Consider the following 24,567-nt stretch of genomic DNA (forward strand, 5'->3'; position numbering starts at 1 on the left):
ATCCATGGGGTCGCTAAGAGTCGGACACGACTGAGTGACTTCACTTTCACTTTTCACTTTCATGCATTGGAGAAGGAAATGACAGCCCACTCCAGTGTTCTTGCCTGGAGAATCCCAGGGACGGGGGAGCCTGGTGGGCTGCCGTCTACGGGGTTGCACAGAGTCGGACATGACTGAAGTGAATTAGCATAGTATAGCATATAGATTATGGGCTTTTAACTGATAAACAGTCTGTCCTTTTCAATATCAACAGGAAAGTTTTGAAGTTATGCAGTTGTTCACTTTTCCCTTTTTGCATAAATGGGTAATAAATGGAACAGCCTTAGCATGGAGACATACAGGCTGTACTCAAAATGTTCAGTTCCTTGACAGGGACCTTCCTTGTACTAAAACTACTCTCAATCCAGCTTATCAGTGAAGGACTAGAAGCTGCTGCTTTTCTAGGCTATTTTACAAGTATAATACTTTATCAAAATCTTTATCTTCAATCTACTAGCCTTTGTCTATACCTTTGAGTTCTTCAAAGATCTTAGAGGCAACTAAAACATCATTTTCCCTCTTAAATACACACTGATATTTTCCTTGTTAAGTGTACATTTGCCTACTTAAAAAATACATCTGTTATTGCAACTAAAGAGAGAGTTTTGCTTACATTCTCCTTATCTATATTTTATTTTTATCTATGCTATCCCTTATGTTTTCAAAAAGGCTGTATTTTATTGTCATAAGGCTCCTTGAAAATATCCATATTTTACAAATGGCTCTATACACCAACAGTTTATCCGTATGGGCAGTATATAATTATAGAATTGCCTGTCCTTGAAACGAATGCCAAAATATATTTACATTTTTTAGAATTGTTTTAGAAGAAAATATTTTAGAGGAAAAAATCATTAATATTATTCATTGTTGTGTAGCAACTATAATGATGAGTTTTCAAGAATGAGTAAACTTTTTGTACTTAACAATTAATAATTTTAGATGGGGTGTACTTCATAACTTTTTGCAGTATTCTTGTGTTTTACATTATCTCAGAGTAAATGCAAATTTACTCTGTAGAAAGATTAATAATTCTGTATCCATTATAATAGTACCATCAGTTATTCTTATAATCAATTGATTTAAAAACTCAAAACTTATTTTTATAGATACCTAAATGGTCAATTTTGCCATTTATTGAGTGAAGGCTAGCTATGGAGTTCATCTTCGTATACCTTACATACACTTTACTGTCTGAGCCACCAGGGAAGTTATACCTTACATACATTACCTTATGTATGAAAGTGAAAGTGAAGTTGCTCAGTTGTGTCCAACTCTTTGCAACCCCATGGACTGTAGCCTACCAGGCTCCTCTGTCCATGGGATTTTCCAGGCAAGAGTACTAGAGTGGGTTGCCATTTCCTTCTCCAAGGGATCTTCCCAACCCAGGGATCGAACCCAGGTCTTCTGCATTGTAGACGCCCAGGGGAAGTTATCTTATGTATAATACACATTTAATGAATATGCTGAAGAAATAATTTCAAAAATTTATATCATTTCTGAATTTTATTTTATTACCTACCTAATTTACTATAGCTACATGGGCAAGGCAAAGCTATGTGCACTCATTACAATTGCTTGGCAAAAATTGTTTTTTCAAGAAGAATGAAGTAGTTTTTGACAGACATCCTAGAAATTATATTCCAGAATATATTATCAAAATACCAACACCTCAGAAAGAATAGCTATTTCAGTCATTACTCAAATGATACAGTCATATACATTTTCTGACCAAAGGAATTATTAAAAATCTTTGGTTTATTTACTTCTAAAGTATTAAAATTCATTAAGAAGTTTCAGCTCTATGTTCATAGATTGATAAGACTTACAACCTCAGTGTTTCAAATATGCTCCAATCTATGGGACAGATCACTGAAGAGACTACTACAATCCCATTAGAACAGTGAGGAACATTTTTAATCAGTGACACATTGGTCTTATCTCAGATGATTGTGAATTTTGGTTACAATCCATTGGATCCATTGAGTTTTTAGGTGACATCGGCCTAATGCAAATTCCTGGCTAAACGAGTGGCAGTAGATGTTAAATACTCTTGTACTCTGTAATTTAATGCATATTTTAATGAAGTGAACAGTCAGACTTCTGACAGGCATCAGCAACTTTGAAATAGAGTCTTCCAAATTTCTCATACAGTCTGAAAGTAATGAGATTTGTTCCATAAAGTGATGAAATTTATGCCATAAATTATCTCTAAGAGAAGAGTGCTTCTTAAAGCAGAATCATTTCCTTGGTAGAGATCAGATTTTAAATAGTTGTTTAATAAGAAATTTGGGGGAAAGCAGTCTGAACTATGTTCTCTCAGATAATTTTTGCCCATTATCAAGGAAATGGAGTGCCACATGGTATCTGAAGCCTGCTATACTTAGGAGGAAAGCCACTGATGTACTTAGTGTGCTAAAACTTGGTGCTTAGACTCCATCCCTTCTTTAAGTATATATCCCTTTACTCTTCAACAATATTCACTGAGGACTTTCCAGGAATCAAATTTTCTTTCTCAGAGTATTCAGTGAGTGTTTTGTTGGAGTTTTTACTCTAAATCATCCTTTAAGAAAAAGAACATGGGTTTCCTTGGTGGCTCAGTGGTAAAGAATCCACCGGCCAACGCAAGAGACATAGGTGGGATCCCTGACTCGGGAAGATCCCACATGCTGCAGATCAACTAAGCCCAGGCACCACAATTAGTGAGCCTATGCTCTAGAGCCCGGGAGCTGAAACTACTAAGCCCATGCACTCTAGAGCCCATGTTCCGTAGCAAGAGAAGTCACTTACATGAGGAGCCCTTGCACTGCAACTAGAGAGTAGCCCCCACTCCCCACAACTAGAGAAAAGCCCACACAACAATAAAGACCCAGCACGGCCAAAAATAAAAATATAAATATAATTATTTAAAAAAAAGAAAAAAAGACATGTTTAAAATGAAGGCCTTTGCTGAAAAAATATTTTGTAATATACTAAAATCATTTTGTTTAATAAGTAACCATTAAACTTGACGCATTGTAAAATGAGGCTAACTTTTTCTTAGGCCCTTTAACAGTTCCCCTACATGTATTCTCATCTTAGTTATCATGGTATTTTCTAGTGCAATAAAAGTCTGTAATTGTCAACTTCTAGATAGTCTAGTCAGTGGTGTGCTTGGAGATTGACGTAACTGGTGAGCCATATGATGGATATGATGAATTTCAAATTACCTTTAGAGGGTAAGTTTATGTTCATTGCCATAATGCTGAAGCCCAAATATTTACTTCATGAATCATAATCAGAAAACTTCTTCCCTCATAGTTCCCATATAATATTTAAATAAAATACAAACATTATTGAATCAGAATTCTATCCATGCATGATAAACAGATGAAACTGCCCAGGTGTATGGTTTAACAAACAAGGAAGCACAGAATATATATAAATAACTGTGTAAACATTAACAGAGATTTCCTGAGTATCTGTTATGTACTAACACATCTTCTTGGTGCCAAGAATATAGCAATGAACAATATACTATAAGAAGCTTATAAACTATGAGGAAGGCAGATAAGAATAAATAATTGTAAACAAATCAATAAAATAATTTCATAATCTGATGAGAGCACTGAATGGGCCATGTGTTGGAATAAGATGTTGGAGAGAGAATCAGGTAAGAATTCCTCTGAGAGAGGGCATTTGAATTGACATATAAATGATGAGCCTTCAAGAAAAGAAAATAGATTTGTTGCCTTACTTCTGAGTGATTTATAATAGCCATTTTAACCATTCACAATTACTCTTTATCTAGAGGCTTCTAATCAGAACTTTTCTTCAATGTGTTTCTGACATGATTAATTCTATTAGTTCACAAACCACCAAACCAAGTCCTATAAAACTTTATTGCAACCATATCATACTTTGAATAAGAGAAATAACCTAAATATTCTTTTAAATATAGTCACGTGCTTCCAGTTTTACACTTCTGACCTTATTTTTAAGAGAGCCATCACTAGCTAAGTATGCAAGTGAATAATAATAATGTTATAATATTTCTTACATATGTGCTTCCCAGTAACTCTGTGAGGTTGGTAATATTGTTATTCTTTTGTTTTATAAATAAAGAAACTACAGCCCAGAAAGGCTGTATAATTTTCCCAAGATTTAAAACTAGTAAGTAAAGCATTTTAGAAAAGAGTTCAAATACTAAGGCTATGGAGAATTTACTTTTTTAAAATATAAATTTATTTATTTTAATTGGAGGTTAATTACTTTACAATATTGTATTGGTTTGTCATACATTAACATGTATCTGCCACGGGTGTACACATGTTCCCCATCCTGAACCCCCCTCCCACCTCCCTCTCCATCCCATCCCTCTGGGTCATCCCAGTGCACCAGCCCCAAGCATCCTGTATCATGCATCAGACCTGGACTTGCAATTCATTTCACATATAATATTTATTTCAATGCCATTCTCCCAAATCATCCCACCCTGGATCTCTCCCACAGAGTCCATAAGACTGTTCTATACATCTGTGTCTCTTTTGCTGGCTCGCATACAGGGTTATCGTTACCATCTTTCTAAATTCCATATATATGTGTTAGTATACTGTATTGATGTTTTTCTTTCTGGCTTACTTAACTCTGTATAATAGGCTCCAGTTTCATCCACCTCTATTAGAACTGATTCAAATGTATTCTTTTTAATGGCTGAGTAATACTCCATTGTGTATATGTACCACAGCTTTCTTATCCATTCGTCTGCTGATGGACATCTAGGTTGCTTCCATGTCCTGGCTATTATAAACAGTGCTGCATGAATATTGGGGTACACATGTCTCTTTCAATTCTGGTTTCCTCAGTGTGTATGCCCAGAATCAATATAGTGAAAATGAGTATACTACCCAAAGAAATCTATAGATTCAATGCAATCCCTATCAAGCTACCAATGGTATTTTTCTCAGAGCTAGAACAAATAATTTCACAATTTGTATGGAAATACAAAAAACCTTGAATAGCCAAAGCAATCATGAGAAAGAAGAATGGAACTGGAAGAATCAACCTGCCTGACTTCAGGCTCTACTACAAAGCCACAGTCATCAAGAAAGTATGGTACTGGCACAAAGACAGAAATATAGATCAATGGAACAAAATAGAAAGCCCAGAGAATTTACTTTTAACCACAATACCACAGCCACCCAAATAAAATCAACAAAATGAAACTTTTTTTTTTTTAATTTTTCCTAACTTAGAGCTCCTCGATTTTTAAGAATGTTACTTCAGCCTTACCAAGTTAAAATAGTAAGTGGAATCCTGCCAATTGCCTTGTCACTTTGAATTTGTATAACAAACTTTATAGATTGGACCTATTTCCTCCCAGGTACTCTACATATAATGCCAGTAACAGTCACCACATAAAGAATAATGCTGTAAGGTATTGGTGCCTGGACCAAATATCCAGGCTTTCCTCCAGAAAGGATAAGTAAGTCTCATTGTATTCAGATTACAAAATAAGGATGTATGTTCTAGAAGAAAGGCTTTCCTAATAGCTCAGTGGTAAAGAATCCAACTGCCAATTCAGAAGACATGGGTTCAATCCCTGGGTCAGGAAGATCCCCTGAAGAAGGAAATGGTGACCCACTCCAGTATTCTCACCTGAGAAATCCCATGGACAGAGGAGCCTTGTGGGCTACAGTCCATGGAGTTGCAAAAGAGTTGGATAACTAAGTGACAAAACAGCAACAGCAACAATCTTCTCTAAATATCTGGAGACTTCTTTGCAAGTCTCCAATATAACATGATCTAATAATCTTATAATGATACTTAGCAATGATCACATTAGCTTCAGATTCTCACAAAGAACATATTTGACTGTTTTTCTGGAGTTAGTCCCTCCACTAATCTAAGTTACCAGTTCTCAGGATAATTTTTGCATTTTTTAAATCAATCACAAGGCATTCTACTGTTTCCAGGATTCTGGAATTCTAATTCTGCAAGAATTCTCAAAAGTCACGGACAATGGCATTAGGATCTCAGCTTCAAGGTCTTCAGTGATAAACCATGGTTTAAAGGGTGCATATTGCTGTATTGCCATGTTTCCATTCTAAAACCAAGGAGGAAGATTTGAGCTCTAGCCACCTAAACCAAGAGTTAAGAAAGAGCCCCTTTTCATTCTATTAATTTCAAAATAAATACATCTCTAGAAGGGCACCCCTTGAACTCTAGGAATGGCCTGGATAGCATTTGGATTTGCCACATGAATAATTTAATTACAGCAGAAACTGTAGATAAAATGTATGGTTCTGCTTAAACAGATAACATGTTCAAAAAAACTAAGATGAAGGCATACACATTCACAACACATACAATATTCAGATCACCTAGTACAAACATTAAGAAATAAATTTGACCTTTAAACCTAATTTCAATTAAAATCTATGTGAAGGTGTATACAGTGAATGTTACTTTATTTTTCAGAACTTTCATTGAAATAAAATGCTCTGTGAGATTTCTTAGAAAAAGATTTTCCTTGTATACAATTTTAGGATGGTGTCATTTAATCATCTTACTGACCAAATCTCTAACTGACAGGAGCCATGTACTGATCATAATTTCACATGTTCTTCTAAAAGATAGAAAAAAAGCTAGCAAGAAGAATTTATTTTTTTTCTGAAGTACTTGTTCCAGTGTTCTCTGTTCCTCGAAAGATAGCTTTATTGTTTAATCTTTGGTTTTACGGGGGACACTTTCAGATCTAATCTATAGTCTTCACATTGAAGAGCATGATAAAAGGAAATTTGTAACCAGCTCAGTGCTTAAGATGTAAAGATTTATTCAAAGCATCAAACCTTTCAGAGTTTTATGCTGTAAGGTGGGAAGGATTTTTACAGCAATGTAAATAAATGTGAAGGATTTTTACAGTAATGTTAATGTTAAAGGAGCACACTGCCCACTCCTAGGAACTTCTTGTTGTATAAGCAATGACTTTGAAAGTAGGGATGGTGCAGGAAGTCAAATGAGGCAAGAAAATGATGGGTGAACTGGTGAGCTCAAGAAAAGAAAGAGGCTAGGGAGGGAGGCTGCAGACAACAGACAGGGGCTTTAGTGTTAGATCAGTAGATTAAATTTGAGAAGAGTATTTAGAGGGGCTGGGGACAGGCACATGGAGGCTTCCAATGAGAAGAAGTAGACTGTAACAGAGGCATTCTTTGAAAACAATCAAATAAAAAACAAAAGAACTAACATGTTTCTTGAAAAGAGATTCTAGACCAGGAAGAGCAACTGGTATGTAAATAAAGCCAAGTTCAGGGAAAGATTGATTAGAAGCTGCTAATGGCTAGAGGGATATTTTTATTTTTCTAATTTGTGATTCTCATTATTCAAAAATCACTTTCAAAAGTCAAACACGACTGAGCGACTGAACTGAACTGAATGGCTAGAGTGATATTTTTATTTTTCTAATTTGTGATTCTCATTATTGAAAAATCCCTTTCAAAAGTCTAGCATCCTCTTATGACTAAGCCTTGTAGTATTAGCTCTTCCTCAGAGTATTTTTCAGGAATCCATTGTATATACTTCCAGCCACCACTGATTTCAGGCAGAGGCCCTGAGGTCTTTACTAGACCATTATCTGTTATTGCCTCTCCCAGATAACTACCATGAGTGTAGCTACCAGGTTACAAGACTTGAAGATGCCAAAGTCACCAAGAACATGAGCCTCATGGAAAACTATCTCTAGCCTATTACAATTTTCTACGAACTCACTCTGACAGGAAGTTTAGAAGCTCTACTGCTCCATAAGAATCTATTTACCAACAAACCTAGTTAGTGAAATTCTCTTTCTTAGCAGGAAGTACCTATCCTCTATAAATCATTCATTCAGTTGCTAATGGTTATTTTCGTGGATCTGATTGGCTTAGAGAGATGTACAACACACTGGACAAAAAACTACTCAGAGGGGGGTACACAGACTAGACCTCTCATAGCAGTACTGTATAGCAGTTAGGCTGCCTAAATTCAAACCCTGCCCTTCCCCTACAGCCTACAGTACCTATCGAACCTCTCTCAGTCTATTTGCTTATCTGTGAGATGGAGATGTTCACTCTTGCCATCTCTTGTTTGACCACTTCCAGTTTGCCTTGATTCATGGACCTGACATTCCAGGTTCCTATGCAATATTGCTCTTTACAGCATCGGACCTTGCTTCTATCATGAGTCACATCCACACTGGGTATTGTTTTTGCTTTGGCTCCATCCCTTCATTCTTTCTGGAGTTATTTCTCCACTGATCTGCAGTACCATATTGGGCACCTACTGACCTGGGGAGTTCCTCTTTCAGTATCCTATCATTTTGCCTTTTCATACTGTTGATGGGGTTCTCAGGCAAGAATACTGAAGTGGTTTGCCATTCCCTTCTCCAGTGGACCACATTCTGTCAGACCTCTCCACCATGACCTGCCCATCTTGGGTTGCCCCACGGGCATGACTTAGTTTCATTGAGTTAGACAAGGCTGTGGTCCTAGTGTGATTAGATTGACTAGTTTTCTATGAGTATGGTTTCAGTGTGTCTGCCTTCTGATGCCCTCTTGCAACACCTACCATCTTACTTGAGTTTCTCTTACCTTGGACGAGGAGTATCTCCTCACCGCCGCCCCTTCTGACCTTGAATGTGGAATAGCTCCTCTATTCTCACAACTGAGCGACTGAACTAAACTGAACTGAGATGGAGATAATAACAAAACGTCTTTCATAGTAAGTTATTATGAAATAAGTAACTTGATATAGTGTGATACTCAGCAGTTAATTTCAAAACTATCATTTGAATCAGAATGGTGTTCTTCCTCAGTCTACACTGGGAATCTAATAACCCAACAAATCTTTCTCAATGACTGCAGATACTTTGAAATAATGTTTTGCATTGGAAAATCTAGGGCCTCTTTGGGATTTTTAATGCCCAAATCAGTCCGCTAGTGTTGCACAGATCAGCCTCTCCTTCAGCAAGAAGGGAACCAGCAGAACAACCACAGCTGCGGAAGGGCAAGGTGCAGAAACAATGATACTCAGTTCAGTTCAGTTCAGTCACTCAGTCGTGTCCGACTCTTCGAGACCCCATGAATTGCAACACACCAGGCCTCCCTGTCCATCACCAACTCCTGGAGTTCACTCAGACTCAAGTCCATCAAGTCAGTGATGCCATCCAGCCATCTCATCCTCTGTTGTCCCCTTCTACTCCTGCTCCCAATCCTTCCCAGCATCAGAGTCTTTTCCAATGAGTCAACTCTTCGCATGAGGTGGCCAAAGTACTGGAGTTTCAGCTTTAGCATCATTCCTTCCAAAGAAATCCCAAGGCTGATCTCCTTCAGAATGGACAGGTTGAATCTCTTTGCAGTCCAAGGGACTCTCAAAGAGTCTTCTCCAATACCACCATTCAAAAGCATCAATTCTTCAGCACTCAGCTTTCTTCACAGTCCAACTCTCACATCCATACATGACCACTGGAAAAACCATAGCCTTGACTAGACGGACCTTTGTTGGCAAAGTAACGTCTCTGCTTTTCAATATGCTATCTAGATTGGTCATAACTTTTCTTCCAAGGAGTAAGTGTCCTTTAATTTCATGGCTGCAGTCACCATCTGCAGTGATTTTGGAGCCAAAGTCTGCCACTGTTTCCCCATCTATTTCCCATGAAGTGATGGGACCAGATGCCATGATCTTAGTTTTCTGAATATCGAGCTTTAAGCCAACTTTTTCACTCTCCTCTATCACTTTCATCAAGAGACTTTTTAGTTCCTCTCCAATTTTCTCTCATGTTAGCAATAAATTCAGGCTAAGTCCTTGCTGTACATCAGAAGGCTATGCAAAAGTCCTCCTTTGCAACTAATAAAGAAAAGGGAGACAACTTCTGACAAGTTTGCTTCGCAATTTAAGATCTCACAATGGGACTTGCAAAATAGGAAGCAGTAAAGCAGATTGAATACCCATCTCTCATGCTATTTCCTCACTCAGAATTTCCTTCATCAAATACCATGTTGTAATAACAAACTTTTCCTTAATTTACTGAGGTTATTTGGTAGAGGAGCTCCAGGAATGTCCCAGCCCTTGGGATGATACAGTAGATTTTTCTGGAATACTTAACCACATGGTAAAGAGCTTAACTGTTCTCACCAATAAACTAGTTGACCATGCTAAGAGATAGCAATATTTCTTCCATGGATTCTATGGCTAATCCCATTGTATTTACTAAATTTGAAAGTAAAATAATTCACTGAAAGCTAAGCTCATATGAATGGATAAAGAAGTCATGGTACATACATACAGTGGAATATTACTCAGCCATAAAAAGGAATGCATTTGAGTCAGTTCTAGTGAGGTAGATGAATGTAGAGCTTATTATACAGAGTGAAGTCAGAAGGAGAAAAATAAATATCACGTATTAGTGTATATGCATGGAATCTAGAAAAACGGTACTGATGAACCTATTTACAGTGCAAGAATAAAAATGCAGACATAGAGAACAAACTTACAGACACAGAGGGAGAATGAAAGAGTGGGACAAATCAAGAAAGTAGCATTGAAATATATACACTACCAAGTATAAAATAGGTAGCTAGTGGGAAGCTGCTATATAACACAGGGAGCTCAGCTCGGTATTCTGTGATGACCTAGTGGGGTGGGATGGGGGTAGGTGGGATGGAGGCTCAAGAGGGAGGGGATATATGTATACTTACGGCTGATTCACTGTTATACAGCAGAAACCAGCACAGTATTGTAAAGCAATTATCCTCCAATTAAAAATAAACTTATAAAAAGAACATTGGCTTCCCTCATAACTCAGTCAGTCAAGAATCTGCCTGCAAGGCAGGAGACCCAGGTTTGATTCCTCAGTCGAGAAGATCTAGAGAAGGAAATAGCAACCCACTCCAGTATCTGTGCCTAGAAAATCCCACTGACAGAGGAGCCTGGCAGGATACAGTCCATGCGCTTGCAACAGTCAGACATGACTTAGGGACTAAACCATCACCAATAAAAAGAAAATAAAAAAATAAGAAAGCTAGACTATCCTTCAAATAGAAAGCATAGATAAAATTAACTTTAAGTAATTAGTTGAAAGATTTCTACTCTCACAGACTACCTGAATCAAGATGCATTGATATTTCATAAAGTGTCAAGTTCATAAAGAGAAAGGCCTTGTGGACAGTCGTCACTGAGACAAAAGCCGTGGACTTGAATAAACACACAAGTGAGTCACTCTGACAAAGAAATTGGAGGCAGAACTTTCCAAGGACAAATGGCTTGTTAGATCTGTATAACTTCTGAGAACTCCAAGTTTTCATTCCAGAATTTTCAACTTCTATTTTATGAAAAGGAAAAACTAGAAAGTATAAAAGATGAGAAAGTCACAGAGTGGCCACTGCTTTAGATTATTTGTGGTATAGGAAGTTTCTAGAAAGGAATGAGAAAACCCCAAACTCATTCTTGTCTGGTAAGTACTGTGAAGACAAAAATTGGCGTCTACTTCTTAATTTTTTTCTCTAAATGAATCACTGTGCAATTCTACTTTTAGAGTCTCTGACTCTTAAATAGTGGCTTTTTAAAGTCTGTCAATTTTAGTTCATTCATAAAAGCAAGCAGGCAAGATGAAAGGTATTCACTAAATCTTCGAAGAGGCAGTACCTGGACATTTGGATCCCAAATGCAATCTCCTCTATGCCCTTTAGAATCTAGGTTAGCTTGAAAAGGAATTTCTACCAAAGGTAAAGCTCTCCATTTACCATTTTCTCATTTCTCAGTAATCCTTTCTTTGCAGGAAAAAATGACAAATGGAAAAAACTTATTGCACATGTGCCAGTGTCATTCCTGTTTAGCAAAGGAAGGCAGAGCAATCAGTGCATCTGGAAACCAAACCAGGAGGTGACATTTTAGCTGTCCAAATCTTTCTTTGGAAAGTAGGAACATAAGACATAGGAAACATCATACATGAGTGCTCTGGTTGCTCATGGCAACCTGAGCTGCACTTGGTAACCCACCAACCCACACACCCTTGGCTTGGGTGTCCAGGTGGCCTTCCATGGGGAAAAAATGATCATACACATGGTAAATGGAGTTAATACAGTAAAGCCAATATAAACACTGATGTTTTATCTTCTGACAGCATATGAATGTGCAAGCATTAAGTTATAGGAGAAAAGGGGCTAATTTTAGATTTGTTCCTAGCCCTCTCCATGTGAATGGTGTCGCTGTGAGCCCAGCAATGAAGTTCACTGTGTTGTAGCAGACTGCGCAGTTCCTGAGTGTGTCAACCCAGTCTATGAACCAGAACAGTGTTGTCCTGTCTGCAAAAATGGTAAGACCATACTGCATTAGCTTTCAAAGAGGGGTTAGTGCAAAGTACAGATATGCCACCACTGCACACCATTCAATGCAGAAGCCCTCTGAGATATACCTGTGTGATTTTTCAATGTGGGCATGGTCAATTAATATTTTTATCCCACCTTAAAGTGAAAATAATCCAGCAATGGGTGAATCATGAAGTTTTCCATCTGGGGAATTAGAGCTCTTACAAGCTGACTTTGTTGTGCTCCCTATTATTTATTGTTGATTTATAAAATTTTGGAACGAACGCAGTACCATCTTTTTGTAGTGATTGGATTTCTCTTTCATGGAGGCTATGAAGCAGTTCCTAGTATATACCCAGGATAGAGAGTAGCATAAATGCCAGGTATTTTGCTTCGTGCATAGACAAGACTTAAAGTTATCAATGAATTACAAAAACCAATTACTCATGCACTTAATAGAAATAAGAAAGATTAGAAAGTTTGGAGCTTTTATTCTAGGTCTTTAGTACAATGAAAAAGTACGCTTATAGTAACTACCATGGAGGGGAACTTGGTTTATAAATTTATGGGTTCCTTCTGGCCCTTATATGAAGGAGAGGTTGAAATGACTGGCATGCCAATCACCCAGAGTCAAGGCCATGCCGCAGAGAAAACAAGGCAGTGCTATAAACCCAGGAAAACTTACCAACAAACTCAAAATCACACTCTTGCTATGATTTTGATTGTATATGATCAAAATATACAATCATATATCAATCAAAACATAAATCTTCACTATGTAACATTCTGTCAGTGCACAAATATCTGCTTGAAAAGGTAGGTCTAGCTCTTAATTAAGCTGAGGTCACTCTAATGTTGAGTCCCTGCCTTGTTCCTTGGATTAGCAGTTCTTATCTTCCTCTGTTACACATTTTTGTCTAGAATCTGGTATTATGTAAGCTCACCTACTAATCTTTTCCCTTGCAGAGTTATAATTAGTAAAACAAACAAAAAACAGGTTATTTAGCAAAAAAAAAAAAGCAGTTCTGATTGTTTTTATACTATTCATAGTGTTTTGGCATCTTCTTATATGACTTATAAAGAACCCTTATGACATTTTTCAGGCACAGTTTTTGTTATTTCTCATCATATAAATCTGTTAAGTCAAATGTTAAACAGCACACCTGGGTTCTCTTTTTCTTCTTATCCCTCCATCCAACTCATCCGTGTTATAGGGACCATCACTCTGACTTAGAAGATAGAGATAAATATCCTCCTGAAGTTCAACCTGATCTAACATATGCAAAGGTATCATCTTTAAGACTTTATACTTTTAAAAGGATATTGAAGAAATTGGAAAAGATACAGGGAAGAACAATAAGATGATTTAATGCTTGAAACATAGGACCTATGAGGACAGAATGAAGGAGTTTGCATAATTTGTCCTGGAGAAGAGAAGGCTCCAGGGAGACCTAACTGTCATAAAGTATATGAATGGTTAGTCTAAAGTAGAAGAGCACCTGTTATTTTTCATTTTCTCCAAGGACAGAAGGAAGAAAAAAATCAGCTTCCTAATCAATCTTTAAAAATAGGATTGACAACTCTTTGACTAAAGACCATTTTTTTTCCCCCAGAAGCAAGTGTCTAAACAGGTCCTTGAGGATCTTCTCTTCCCTGGATGGACCTGGTTGGCTGTGTTTTACATTTAGGGTAAACAAAACTATCCTTAGAGTTTAAAACTCTCACCTTGACATACTCAAAATACTTGGAAAATTAAAATATATAGACCATATATTTAGAGTACAGGTTTTTTTTTTTAATTAATTTTATTTTTAAACTTTACATAATTGTATTAGTTTTGCCAAATATCAAAATGAATCCACCACAGGTATACATGTGTTCCCCATCCTGAACCTCCCTCCCTCCTCCCTCCCCACACCATCCCTCTGGGTCGTCCCAGTGCACCAGCCCCAAGCATCCAGTATCGTGCATTGAACCTGGACTGGCATCTCGTTTCATACATGATATTTTACATGTTTCAATGCCATTCTCCCAAATCTTCCCACCCTCTCCCTCTCCCACAGAGTCCATAAGACTGTTCTATACGTCAGTGTCTCTTTTGCTGTCTCGTATACAGGGATATCGTTACCATCTTTCTAAATTCCATATATATGCATTAGTATACTGTATTGGTGTTTTTCCTTCTGGCTTACTTCACTCTGTATAATAGGCTCCAGTTTCATCCACCTCATTAGAACTGATTCAAATGTATTCTTTTTAATGGCTGAGTAATACTCCATTGTGTATATGTACCACTGCTTTCTTATCCATTCATCTGCTGATGGACATCTAGGTTGCTTCCATGTCCTGGCTATTATAAACAGTGCTGCGATGAACATTGGGGTACACGTGTCTCTTTCCCTTCTGGTTTCCTCAGTGTGTGTGCCCAGCAGTGGGATTGCTGGGTCATAAGGCAGTTCTATTTCCAGTTTTTTAAGGAATCTCCACACTGTTCTCCATAGTGGCTGTACTAGTTTGCATTCCCACCAACAGTGTAAGAGGGTTCCCTTTTCTCCACACCCTCTCCAGCATTTATTATTTGTAGACTTTTGGATCGCAGCCATTCTGACTGGTGTGAAATGGTACCTCATAGTGGTTTTGATTTGCATTTCTCTGATAATGAGTGATGTTGAGCATCTTTTCATGTGTTTGTTAGCCATCTGTATGTCTTCTTTGGAGAAATGTCTATTTAGATCTTTGGCCCATTTTTTGATTGGGTCATTTTTTTTTCTGGAGTTGAGCTGTAGGAGTTGCTTGTATATTTTTGAGATTAGTAGAGTACAGGTTTTAAACATATATCATCCTAGGTATTCCCCACCCAAACCTATAATATATCTAGAGTTCATGTTTATGTCAAATGTTAAACTAGCCTCTACAAACTTAGTTACACTGTATTTTATATCACCCAACATTATCCTATATCTCTCTGCCATGTGTGAGAGTAGAAATTTGTCCTCAAATGAAACACTCTTTGTACATTTTGAATATAAAAATGAATAATGAATGAATTTCAACTGTTCAATTCATTAGGTAATCAATTAGTAACACTTCAGTATTACTGAAAAGTCTATGTGGAGAGAAAGAAATATATTCGTTAAGTTTTTCATGAAGAACTGCAAAAAAACCACTTTTCCAATCCCTAGCAATTTTTCTTTTTCTAACTAAGGAAAAAGAACCTAAATTAGAATTAGTCCAAAGACTAACTTTGAATGTGATATAACATTATGACTTGTTAACTTTTATTATTAAGCACCACTAATTAATCACTTATGCCCCAAAGCAAAGTGTAATCGTTGTCTATGAAAAGCATATTAACGATTGCTGGAGAATCCTTATGACCACCAGTGGTATCAGTCTCAGTCTCAGTTAAGTTGCTCAGTAGTGTCTGACTCTGCGACCCCATGGACTGCAGCACGCCAGGCCTCCCTGTTCATCACCAGCTCCTGGAGTTTACACAAACTCATGTCCATTGAGTCGGTGATGCCATCCAACCTTCTCATCTTCTGTCATCCCCTTCTCATCCCACCTTCAATCTTTCCCAGCATCAGGGTCTTTTCAAATGAAAAGTTCTTCGCATCAGGTGGCCCAAATATTGGAGTTTCAGCTTCAACATCAGTCCTTCCAATGAAAATTCAGGACTGATTTTCTTTAAGATGGACTGGTTGGATCTCCTTGCAGTCCAAAGGAACAAAGTTTTCTCCAACACCATAGTTTAAAAGCATCAATTCTTCGGCGCTCAGCTTTCTTCATAGTCCAACTCTCACATCCATACATGACTACTGGAAGAAAATATTTGACTAGACAGACCTTTGTTGACAAAGTAATATCTCTGCTTTTTAATATGCTGTCTAGGTTGGTTATAACTTTTTTTCCAAGGAGCAAACATCTTTTAATTTCATGGCTGCAATCACCATGTGCAGTGATTTGGGAGCTCAAAATCTTAAGTCAGTCATTGTTTTAACTGTTTCCCCATCTATTTGCCATGAAGTGATGGGACCAGATGCCATGATCTTAGTCTTCTGAATGTTGGTTGTAAGCCAACTTTTTCACTCTCCTCTTTCACTTTCATCAAGAGGCTCTTTAGTTCTTCTTCACTTTCTGCCATAAGGATGGTATCATCTGCATATCTGAGGTTATTGATATTTCTCCTGGCAATCTGGATTCCAGCTTGTGCTTCATCCAGCCCAGCGTTTCTCTTGATGTACTCTGCATATAAGTTAAATAAGCATGGTGACAATATACAGCCTTGATGTACTCCTTTTCCTATTTGGAACCAGTCTGTTGCTCCATGTCTAGTTCTAACTGTTGCTTCCTGACCTGCATAGAGATTTCTCAAGAGGCAGGTCAGGTGGTCTGGTATTCCCATCTCTTTCAGAATTTTCCACAGTTTATTGTGATCCACACAGTCAAAGACTTTGGCATAGTCAGTAAAGCAAAAGTAGATGTTTTTTCTGGAACTCCCTTGCTTTTTCAATGATCCAACGGATGTTGAAATTTGATCTCTGATTCCTCTGCCTTTCCTAAAACCAGCTTGAACATCTGGAAGTTCATGGTTTACGTATTGTTGAAGCCTGGCTTGGAGAATTTTGAGCATTACTTTACTAGCATGTGAGATGAGTACAACTGTGCTGTAGTTTGAGGATTCTTTGGCATTGCCTTTCTTTGGGATTGGAATGAAAACTGACCTTTTCCAGTCCTATGGCCACTGCTGAGTTTTCCAGATTTGCTGGCCTATTGAGTGTAGCACTTTCACAACATCATCTTTTAGGATTTGAAATAGGTCAACTGGAATTCCATCACCTCCACTAGCTTTGTTCGTAGTGATCCTTCTAAGGCCCATTTGACTTCACATTCCAGGATGTCTGGCTCTGGCTGAGTGATCACACCATAGTGAGTATCTGGGTCATGAAGATCTTTTTTGTATAGTTCTTCTGTGTATTCTCACCACCTTTTCCTAATATCTTCTGCTTCTGTTAGGTCCATACCATTTCTGTCCATTATTGAGCCCATCTTTGCATGCAATATTCCCTTGGTATCTCTAATTTTCTTGAAGAGATCTCTAATCTTTCCCATTCTATTGTTTTCCTTTGTTTCTTTGCATTGATCACTCAGGAATGCTTTCTTATCTCTCCTTGCTATTCTTTGGAACTCTGCATTCAAATGGGTATATCTTTCCTTTTCTCCTTTGCCTTTTGCTTTTCTTCTTTTCACAGCTATTTGTAAGGCCTCCTCAGACAACCATTTAGCCTTTTCGCATTTCTTTTTCTTGGGGATGGTCTTGATCCCTGCCTCCTGTACAATGTCACAAACCTCCATCCATAGTTATTGAGGCTATGTCTGTCTATACTCTGTCTATCAGATCTAATCCCTTGAATCTATTTCTCACTTCTACTGTATAATCATAAGGGATTTGATTTAGGTCATACCTGAATAGGCTAGTGGTTTTCCCTACTTTCTTCAATGTAAGTCTGAATTTGGCAATTAGGAATTCATGATCTGAGCCACAGTCAGCTCCTGGTCTTGTTTTTGCTGACTGTTTAGAGCTTCTCCATCTTTGGCTGCAAAAATATAATCAATCTGATTTCTAGTATACCAGTGGTACCAGTGGTCCCGTGGTACCAGTATTTTTGAGCAAATAGACTGAGCCCAAGGTTTGCTTGCTCTCATTCTTTGTCCAGTAGATGCCAACAGATGACCCAGATGTAGAAGAGCCAAAGGGGCGATAAGTGTGTACTGTAAGAGAGTATACCTAGAACAATTTCTTTAATTTCCAACACATGATAAGACTATCTTATTCCAAATGAAAAGATTCATTTGCACAGCATCGTGTAAACTATTTTTAAGGTATGGTACTATTTTCTTATATTGAAAAACAATAAAGAAGAAGATAAAAATCTACCCTATGGATTGAAGGTATAGGCTGTACATTCTAATTTGTAAACATCCCTATAACATTTTCTACATTATCTTAAATCTTCAAAAATGCTGAAAAAATTTAACTTGCATAAATGCCAACTATATTGGCTGCTAAATACTTTCTTTCTACATGCTAAGATTGATTTTTCTGCCTTCCTGAATTATAACTTGCCAAGAGCAAGAGACATTAAAGATATAAATGAAAGTTTAAAGCAATAGAATCTACTATAAACAATATTCAGTTAATACAAAAATCATCATTCTCAGATTAAGACCAATAAAAAAAGGAAGTACAGTGATATATATGTAGGTAAATGAAGTTTTCCCAGAAAAGAGTAAAATGTAGCAATTGCCTTTACAAATAAATATTTTTAACATTGTATGTGCAAGGTAATCTGATCCCTAGATAAATAATGATAGTCTCTTTAGTCTTTATAATATGTAATTTGCAAGAATAAATATAAAGTAATATACTTCTAAAACTTTTCTCTAATGATGTAAAAAAATAATTTTTAATTTCTTGGCCTCCATGTTTTCTTGTCTCATTTCCTGGCTCTCAATGAGTCTTCCCTGGTGGCTCAGACAGTAAAGAATCTGCCTGCAATGCAGACGATCCCTGGGTCATAGGATCCCCTGGAAAAGAGAACGCCAACCCACTCCAGTATTCTTGCCTGGAAAATCCTATAGAGAGAGGAATCTGGCAGGCTACAGCCCACAGGGTTGCAAAAAATCAGACATGACTGAGAGACCAACACTCAGTGTTTACCTCAAGCAAGATTTTCCAATGTCTGACAATGAGTATAACCAATCCACAAAATAGACCCCATTCTTATTAAAGTTAGGTTAGCACCAAGAAGACATAATCAATTTAGTCTGAGTAACATAGAAACATTAAGGAAATATGTGAACAGCTGGGCATACACAAAACAGGAGGAGAAAGAGAAAAGTAATTTTTTGGGGGGAGGATTACAGTGATTGATGTAGGAATTTATTGTTTTAAAAAAATTTATTAAAAAAAAATTTATTAAGCATTTGCTTCTCCCTCCTCTATACATCTTCATGAACTTACAATCCAAATGCTTCCCTGAAAGATACAATATTTCTAGACTGTTTTTCTTCCACCAAGACTCTGACTTTGGCCTGTCTTTCAGCTCCAGTCCTTTCCATGGGAATTAATATTCTTTATGTTTTTTGTTTTTATAATATGAAAAAAAGATTAGCACAGCATCTACATAAAGACAATATTTCTATTTTGGAGTATCATATAAATATTTAAAATATTTGGTATCTGAGCATTCATTTGACTAGTGAAGTATTTGGTCATTAGATCATCCAAATGACTAACTGCATTTTTTATATTTCATCTGCCAATATGTCAGTGAGTTTTTTCTGCTTTTCACTGAGATAAATAGTCAGTCATATTCATGATTTGGAAGAAAAAGTCACTTCATGAAAAACTGAAATAGGAAACACCCTCCATAAACATTAAACAAGGAGTTTTCATATCCTTTTCAACTAAACTGAATTTGTTATAAGCCCTGTTCAAATATTTAATTTCATATCCCTTACTGTCTTCCAGTTTAGTAGTGATACAAATAAAGAAGGAAATAGACTAGCCGAAAGGTAAATGGAAAGAAGACAGCAAAGGGATGGGCAGTGCACAAATAAGAGAAAGGACTTTGGAGCCATCCAATGCCTTCTAAAGGTGCTTGGCTAAAATGGTGCTATGTATCAACACATATGATGTTAATATTCCTAATAAACAAAGAGCTCCTTGAGATAAATAAGAGAAAAAAACAATTCCACATGGAAGAAAAGAGGCAAAAGGTATACAAAGAAAATTCACAGGAGAAGAAAACCAACTGTCTAGTAAATATATGAAAACAAACAAACCTCACAAGGGATCAGAGTGATAGGGATTAAAACAAGGAAATACCACTATTGTATTGATAATAATTTGAGACTGATGATACCTCAAATCAGCAAAGATACCAAGAGCTGAGAAAATGCTGGAACAACTTTTAAGAAGGCACTATCAAAAATGTTCATGTAATTTGAAGTTAACAGTTCCACTTTTTGTACTTCATCCCACATTTATGAACTAAATTTCCACTGCATTTTAAGAGCTTAAAGGTGGGAGAAATGTAATAGTACTTCAGTGGAGTAATAAAAGTATATTGCAGCCTGATGTTTTTCACTGCTGTGTAAAATAAACAAGGAGTGTAAGAGTAGACTATCCATCCTTTATATATAATATAGTATTGTAGTCTATATATAATATATACATTTTAAGTGATATATTTAAACATCTTAATTTTTAACTGATATACAATTTTAAACAGATAGATATTAAATTTGTATGTACATAAAGAGCAAAGTGTGGATACACGATAGAATATTAGGGGTGATTCAATGATTGCTTTTAGGGAGTAAAAGTGTGAAGGCAAATGTGAGAGAGACAAGAGTTAACCTCTTTAAAATATTAAATCTTTACAAATCGAGAATAAAACCAGCAGAAAAGTACACAAACAGGCAGTTCACAAGCAAAATATAAATGTTCAAAAAATATAAAAACTATTCAAGCTCACTAACAAATTAGATTTTTATTTTTTAAACCCTTTGTTATCTTTGTATATAGCATAGGAAAAGTTCTGTAACAATATACACCAAATTTTTAACAGTGATCCAGTGACCAGAAGAGTAATTAAAGGATAGGGATCGAACACATTTCTCCTGCATCTCCTGCACTGCAGGCAGATCCTTTACCACTGAGCCACAGGAGAAGCCCATTTGTATATAAAGATGACTAAAATATTTAATAAAATAAGACTAAGGGTATATTAAAATACATTTACCTCAGCCCTAAAAGACAGAATCATGCTTAATACATAAACATTAAAGGCATTCTTAATAAGCTCAGGAACAAGACAAAGCTCTACACTATTATTGAAAATTCAAATAGATAGTAGGCATGAACTAGCTAATATAATCAGAAAAGAAAGAAGTCAGAGGAAAAAAGTCAGGAGACAGACCATCTATTATTTGCATATGAGAATATACTTGAAAAATCCAAGAAAATAGACTAAAAACTGCTATAAGGAAAATTTAGTAAGATAGTAGAGAAAAAAATTTGAGAGAGCAGATCTCTCTGGGCTTCCCAGTTGACACAATGGTAAAGAATCTGCCCGCATTGCAGGAGATGCAGGTTCGATCCCTGGGTCAGGAAGATCCCCTGGAGGAGGAAATGGCAACCCACTCCAGCATTCTTGCCTGGGAAATCCCATGCACAGAGGAGCCTTGTGGGCTACAGTCCACGGGATCACGTAAGATTCGGACACAACTTAGCAAGTACACAACAACAATAACAAAACATTTTTAATGATGTATAATATATTTAGCTTCCATTTACCATTATGTTTTTATCTTATGTAATACATTTTTAAGCTTTAATTTCAAGTGGCTCAAAATTATGAAAGTAATGCATAACAGTGATATCTACTTAGAATCAACAGATACTAGGCTTAAAAACATTAAAATAAATATTAATCTGTGGGGGAGATATATATGTATATATAATATGAAAGTTTTAAAAAGTCACAAAATCTTACAAAGAACTATTTGTAAATATAATAAGACAATTTAAATGTAATTTAAAAATGATGACTAATTTCTAAATGTGAGAACTGAAATTTGTTAGAATGCTATTTCTCTAAAGATAAATGTTAATCTATCAAATTTTCCATGTGATATAATTTTCTTTTGTAAGTTGGCAAAAGTTGGAAAATTTTAAGTACATGAATGTTTTTGGGAAGCTTGGGAAATTCAATCTACCAGATATATTAAAATCATATGTAAAGGTATAATAATTTTAAACAGTGTGATAGTGGAACAAAAATAGATAAATATAACAAAATCAGAAAGTAATTCACATTTGCATTACAATTTAACATACTCTTCATGTGACATCCAAGCATCTGATGAAAGAATATATTATTCTAAAAATATAAAAGTTAATTATTTTTTTTACAAAAGTGAAATTACATTCTATTACTACCCATTACACAAAAAAAACTATCAGTTGGATTAAAGACCTCAATCTAAAAAATGTGATCATAAAGGGATTTTTTAATCTAAATATCAATTCACTCTTAGGACAGGAATGGTCTTCCTAAACATAAATGCAAATAAGGAATTTATAAAAGGAAAAATTTAAATAGTGTATATCTTTGAACAGTAGGCTAATAAATGATTTTACTTTCTTTCCTTTGCTAGTCTATAGTTCCTAAATTTCCTGTAACAAACATTTATGATCCCTATGGTTTAAAATTACTATTTAAAAGAGAAACTAAAAAAAATTCTTTAAAAGGTAAAACAAAAATATTTAGTTATATAATTAATAACATACCTCTTATTTGAAATTGCAGTTATTCTTTGTAATAACTTCTACTCCATAATTAGTGAACCAACTAATAATTCTTCCACTTGACTTTCAACTCCTTTAACTATGAGATTCTTTGTAAAGAATTTGGAAAACTTCATTGCCCATTTTATGTACTTATTAGGATTAACATATTCACTTAAGTCTATCCATTTACATCTTCATGAAGCTATTTTGCAAATCAGCCTTTTAAGTGTGAAAATTGGTCTTTCACCTCAATTTGATATTTTCTCACTTCCTCTTAGGTAGACAGTAACAAGTGAAACAGAGACATTAAACAAACACACTGAAGAAGAAAAATGTTCTGGCACTTGCACATATCCATTGGCTGCAGAGTCTCTGAAATATTTCACGATGAAAGCACATCCTATGAAGGGCAGTTTCAAAGTCTGCATTTCATTGATTCCATAACTGAAGGTCAGAATTATCATATTCGTATAGAGTAGATGTCAAAACAGAGTAACTATAAACAGACATTTTAATGAGCTACAAACAATAATTTCCCATTGCTTTCACAAAACTTACTCCAAAATATGAAAGGAAATATTTATATTTATGTTGTCTAAAGCCAACAGGATTCCCTCTTAATTCATCAGCAAATTAGATTTCAAAAAGATTATTTTACAATGTTGACACAATGAAAATTAATGCTACATTCATTTCCTGCTAATAACATCTCTTCCTTAATTATCAGGGCTACCCAGTCCTTCAGAAAATGAAAGGAATAAAACCAACATATGCAAAAGTGAGACTTTTTCTCTGTGTTTTCTCCTCAAAATACAGAAAATGCATAGGGACTATTTTTTCTTCATGTAAACATTTGGGTCTGTTTCTCCCACAAAACACACACTTAGCATATGTTAAGAAGAACTCACTCCTTGGAGTGCCATGTAGTACTTTGATGTCCAGGGTATCACTCCCCAGGGCATCTGAGGGACTGGAGGAAGGGTGATGCACGTGCTTGTACTGAATATCTTTTTCTTACACATTCAGATAACCTCAAAGGTAATCTAGTTCAGAACAGCAGCTTGACAGAGTGCTAAATATAGCTTCCAGAACTACCCATGCATTCTACTCTTAATCCCACCTTCCCTCTCATTCGTGAGACTCTCTTCAACCATGTTTTTGTAGAACAGTGCTGACTTCTAGGATTGTATACAGTAATCTCTAACAAAACACCTCTCAACTGTGGATGATGGCAAAGGGGCAATGGGGATCACTAACAGGTTCCTTGGGAGTTGGATTTGATTCTAGGAGTAATTACGTGAATGAGGTCTGACGAGGAAGCCAAGACATTCAGTCCCACCAAGTCTTTTCTAAGGGAGACTTGAGTCACTGACCATGGCGGGAACTACACAAGGGATCATGTCAGGCGTGTGGAGCCACTGGTCCATAATGACTCCCAAGCTCTCCCTCACACAGCCCAGACATCCATGTAGCTCTCAGAAGCCCCCAGAGACCAATAGATCACTGCTGATGATGAAGGTGCAGAGTAAGGGAGAGTTTCCCTTCATGCAAACCTCCTTTCTGAGGTCAACGCATTAGGAAGTCCCTCCTTCACCTCAAGTCTTTGCCATATAGAAGCTCAGGCTTTTCAGACACAGAGCAAGCTATATTTGGCCCCATCCCCTTTTCCCTTCACTAATTAATGTAAACCTTGTGAAGTCAGACAAAAATAAAACAAAGTTGCCATGCAAATAGTATTCCTTGACCTGCTTTGAATTTGAATGTCTTCAAAAGCACCTGGCAAGATGAGCCTAGAGGGCTTCCAGGATGGTATAAGTTACTTTAACTCCCACAGAAGTTTCAGAGATCTGA

At 36.5% G+C, this 24,567-nt stretch overlaps 1 protein-coding gene across 1 annotated transcript in view; it reads left to right on the plus strand.

Annotated features, from left to right (window-relative positions):
• The window catches only part of VWC2L (von Willebrand factor C domain containing protein 2-like), a 186,468-nt gene that overhangs the window by 28,743 nt on the left and 133,158 nt on the right, over positions 1-24,567 (plus strand). The window contains exon 3 of the mRNA XM_010861285.1: positions 12,235-12,364. Coding sequence (XP_010859587.1) covers positions 12,235-12,364 — 130 coding nt within the window. The remainder of the gene's footprint in view (positions 1-12,234; positions 12,365-24,567) is intronic.

This window comes from Bison bison, unplaced genomic scaffold, assembly GCF_000754665.1.
Source record: "Bison bison bison isolate TAMUID 2011002044 unplaced genomic scaffold, Bison_UMD1.0 scf7180017864471, whole genome shotgun sequence".
Classification (NCBI taxonomy): Eukaryota; Metazoa; Chordata; class Mammalia; order Artiodactyla; family Bovidae; genus Bison; species Bison bison.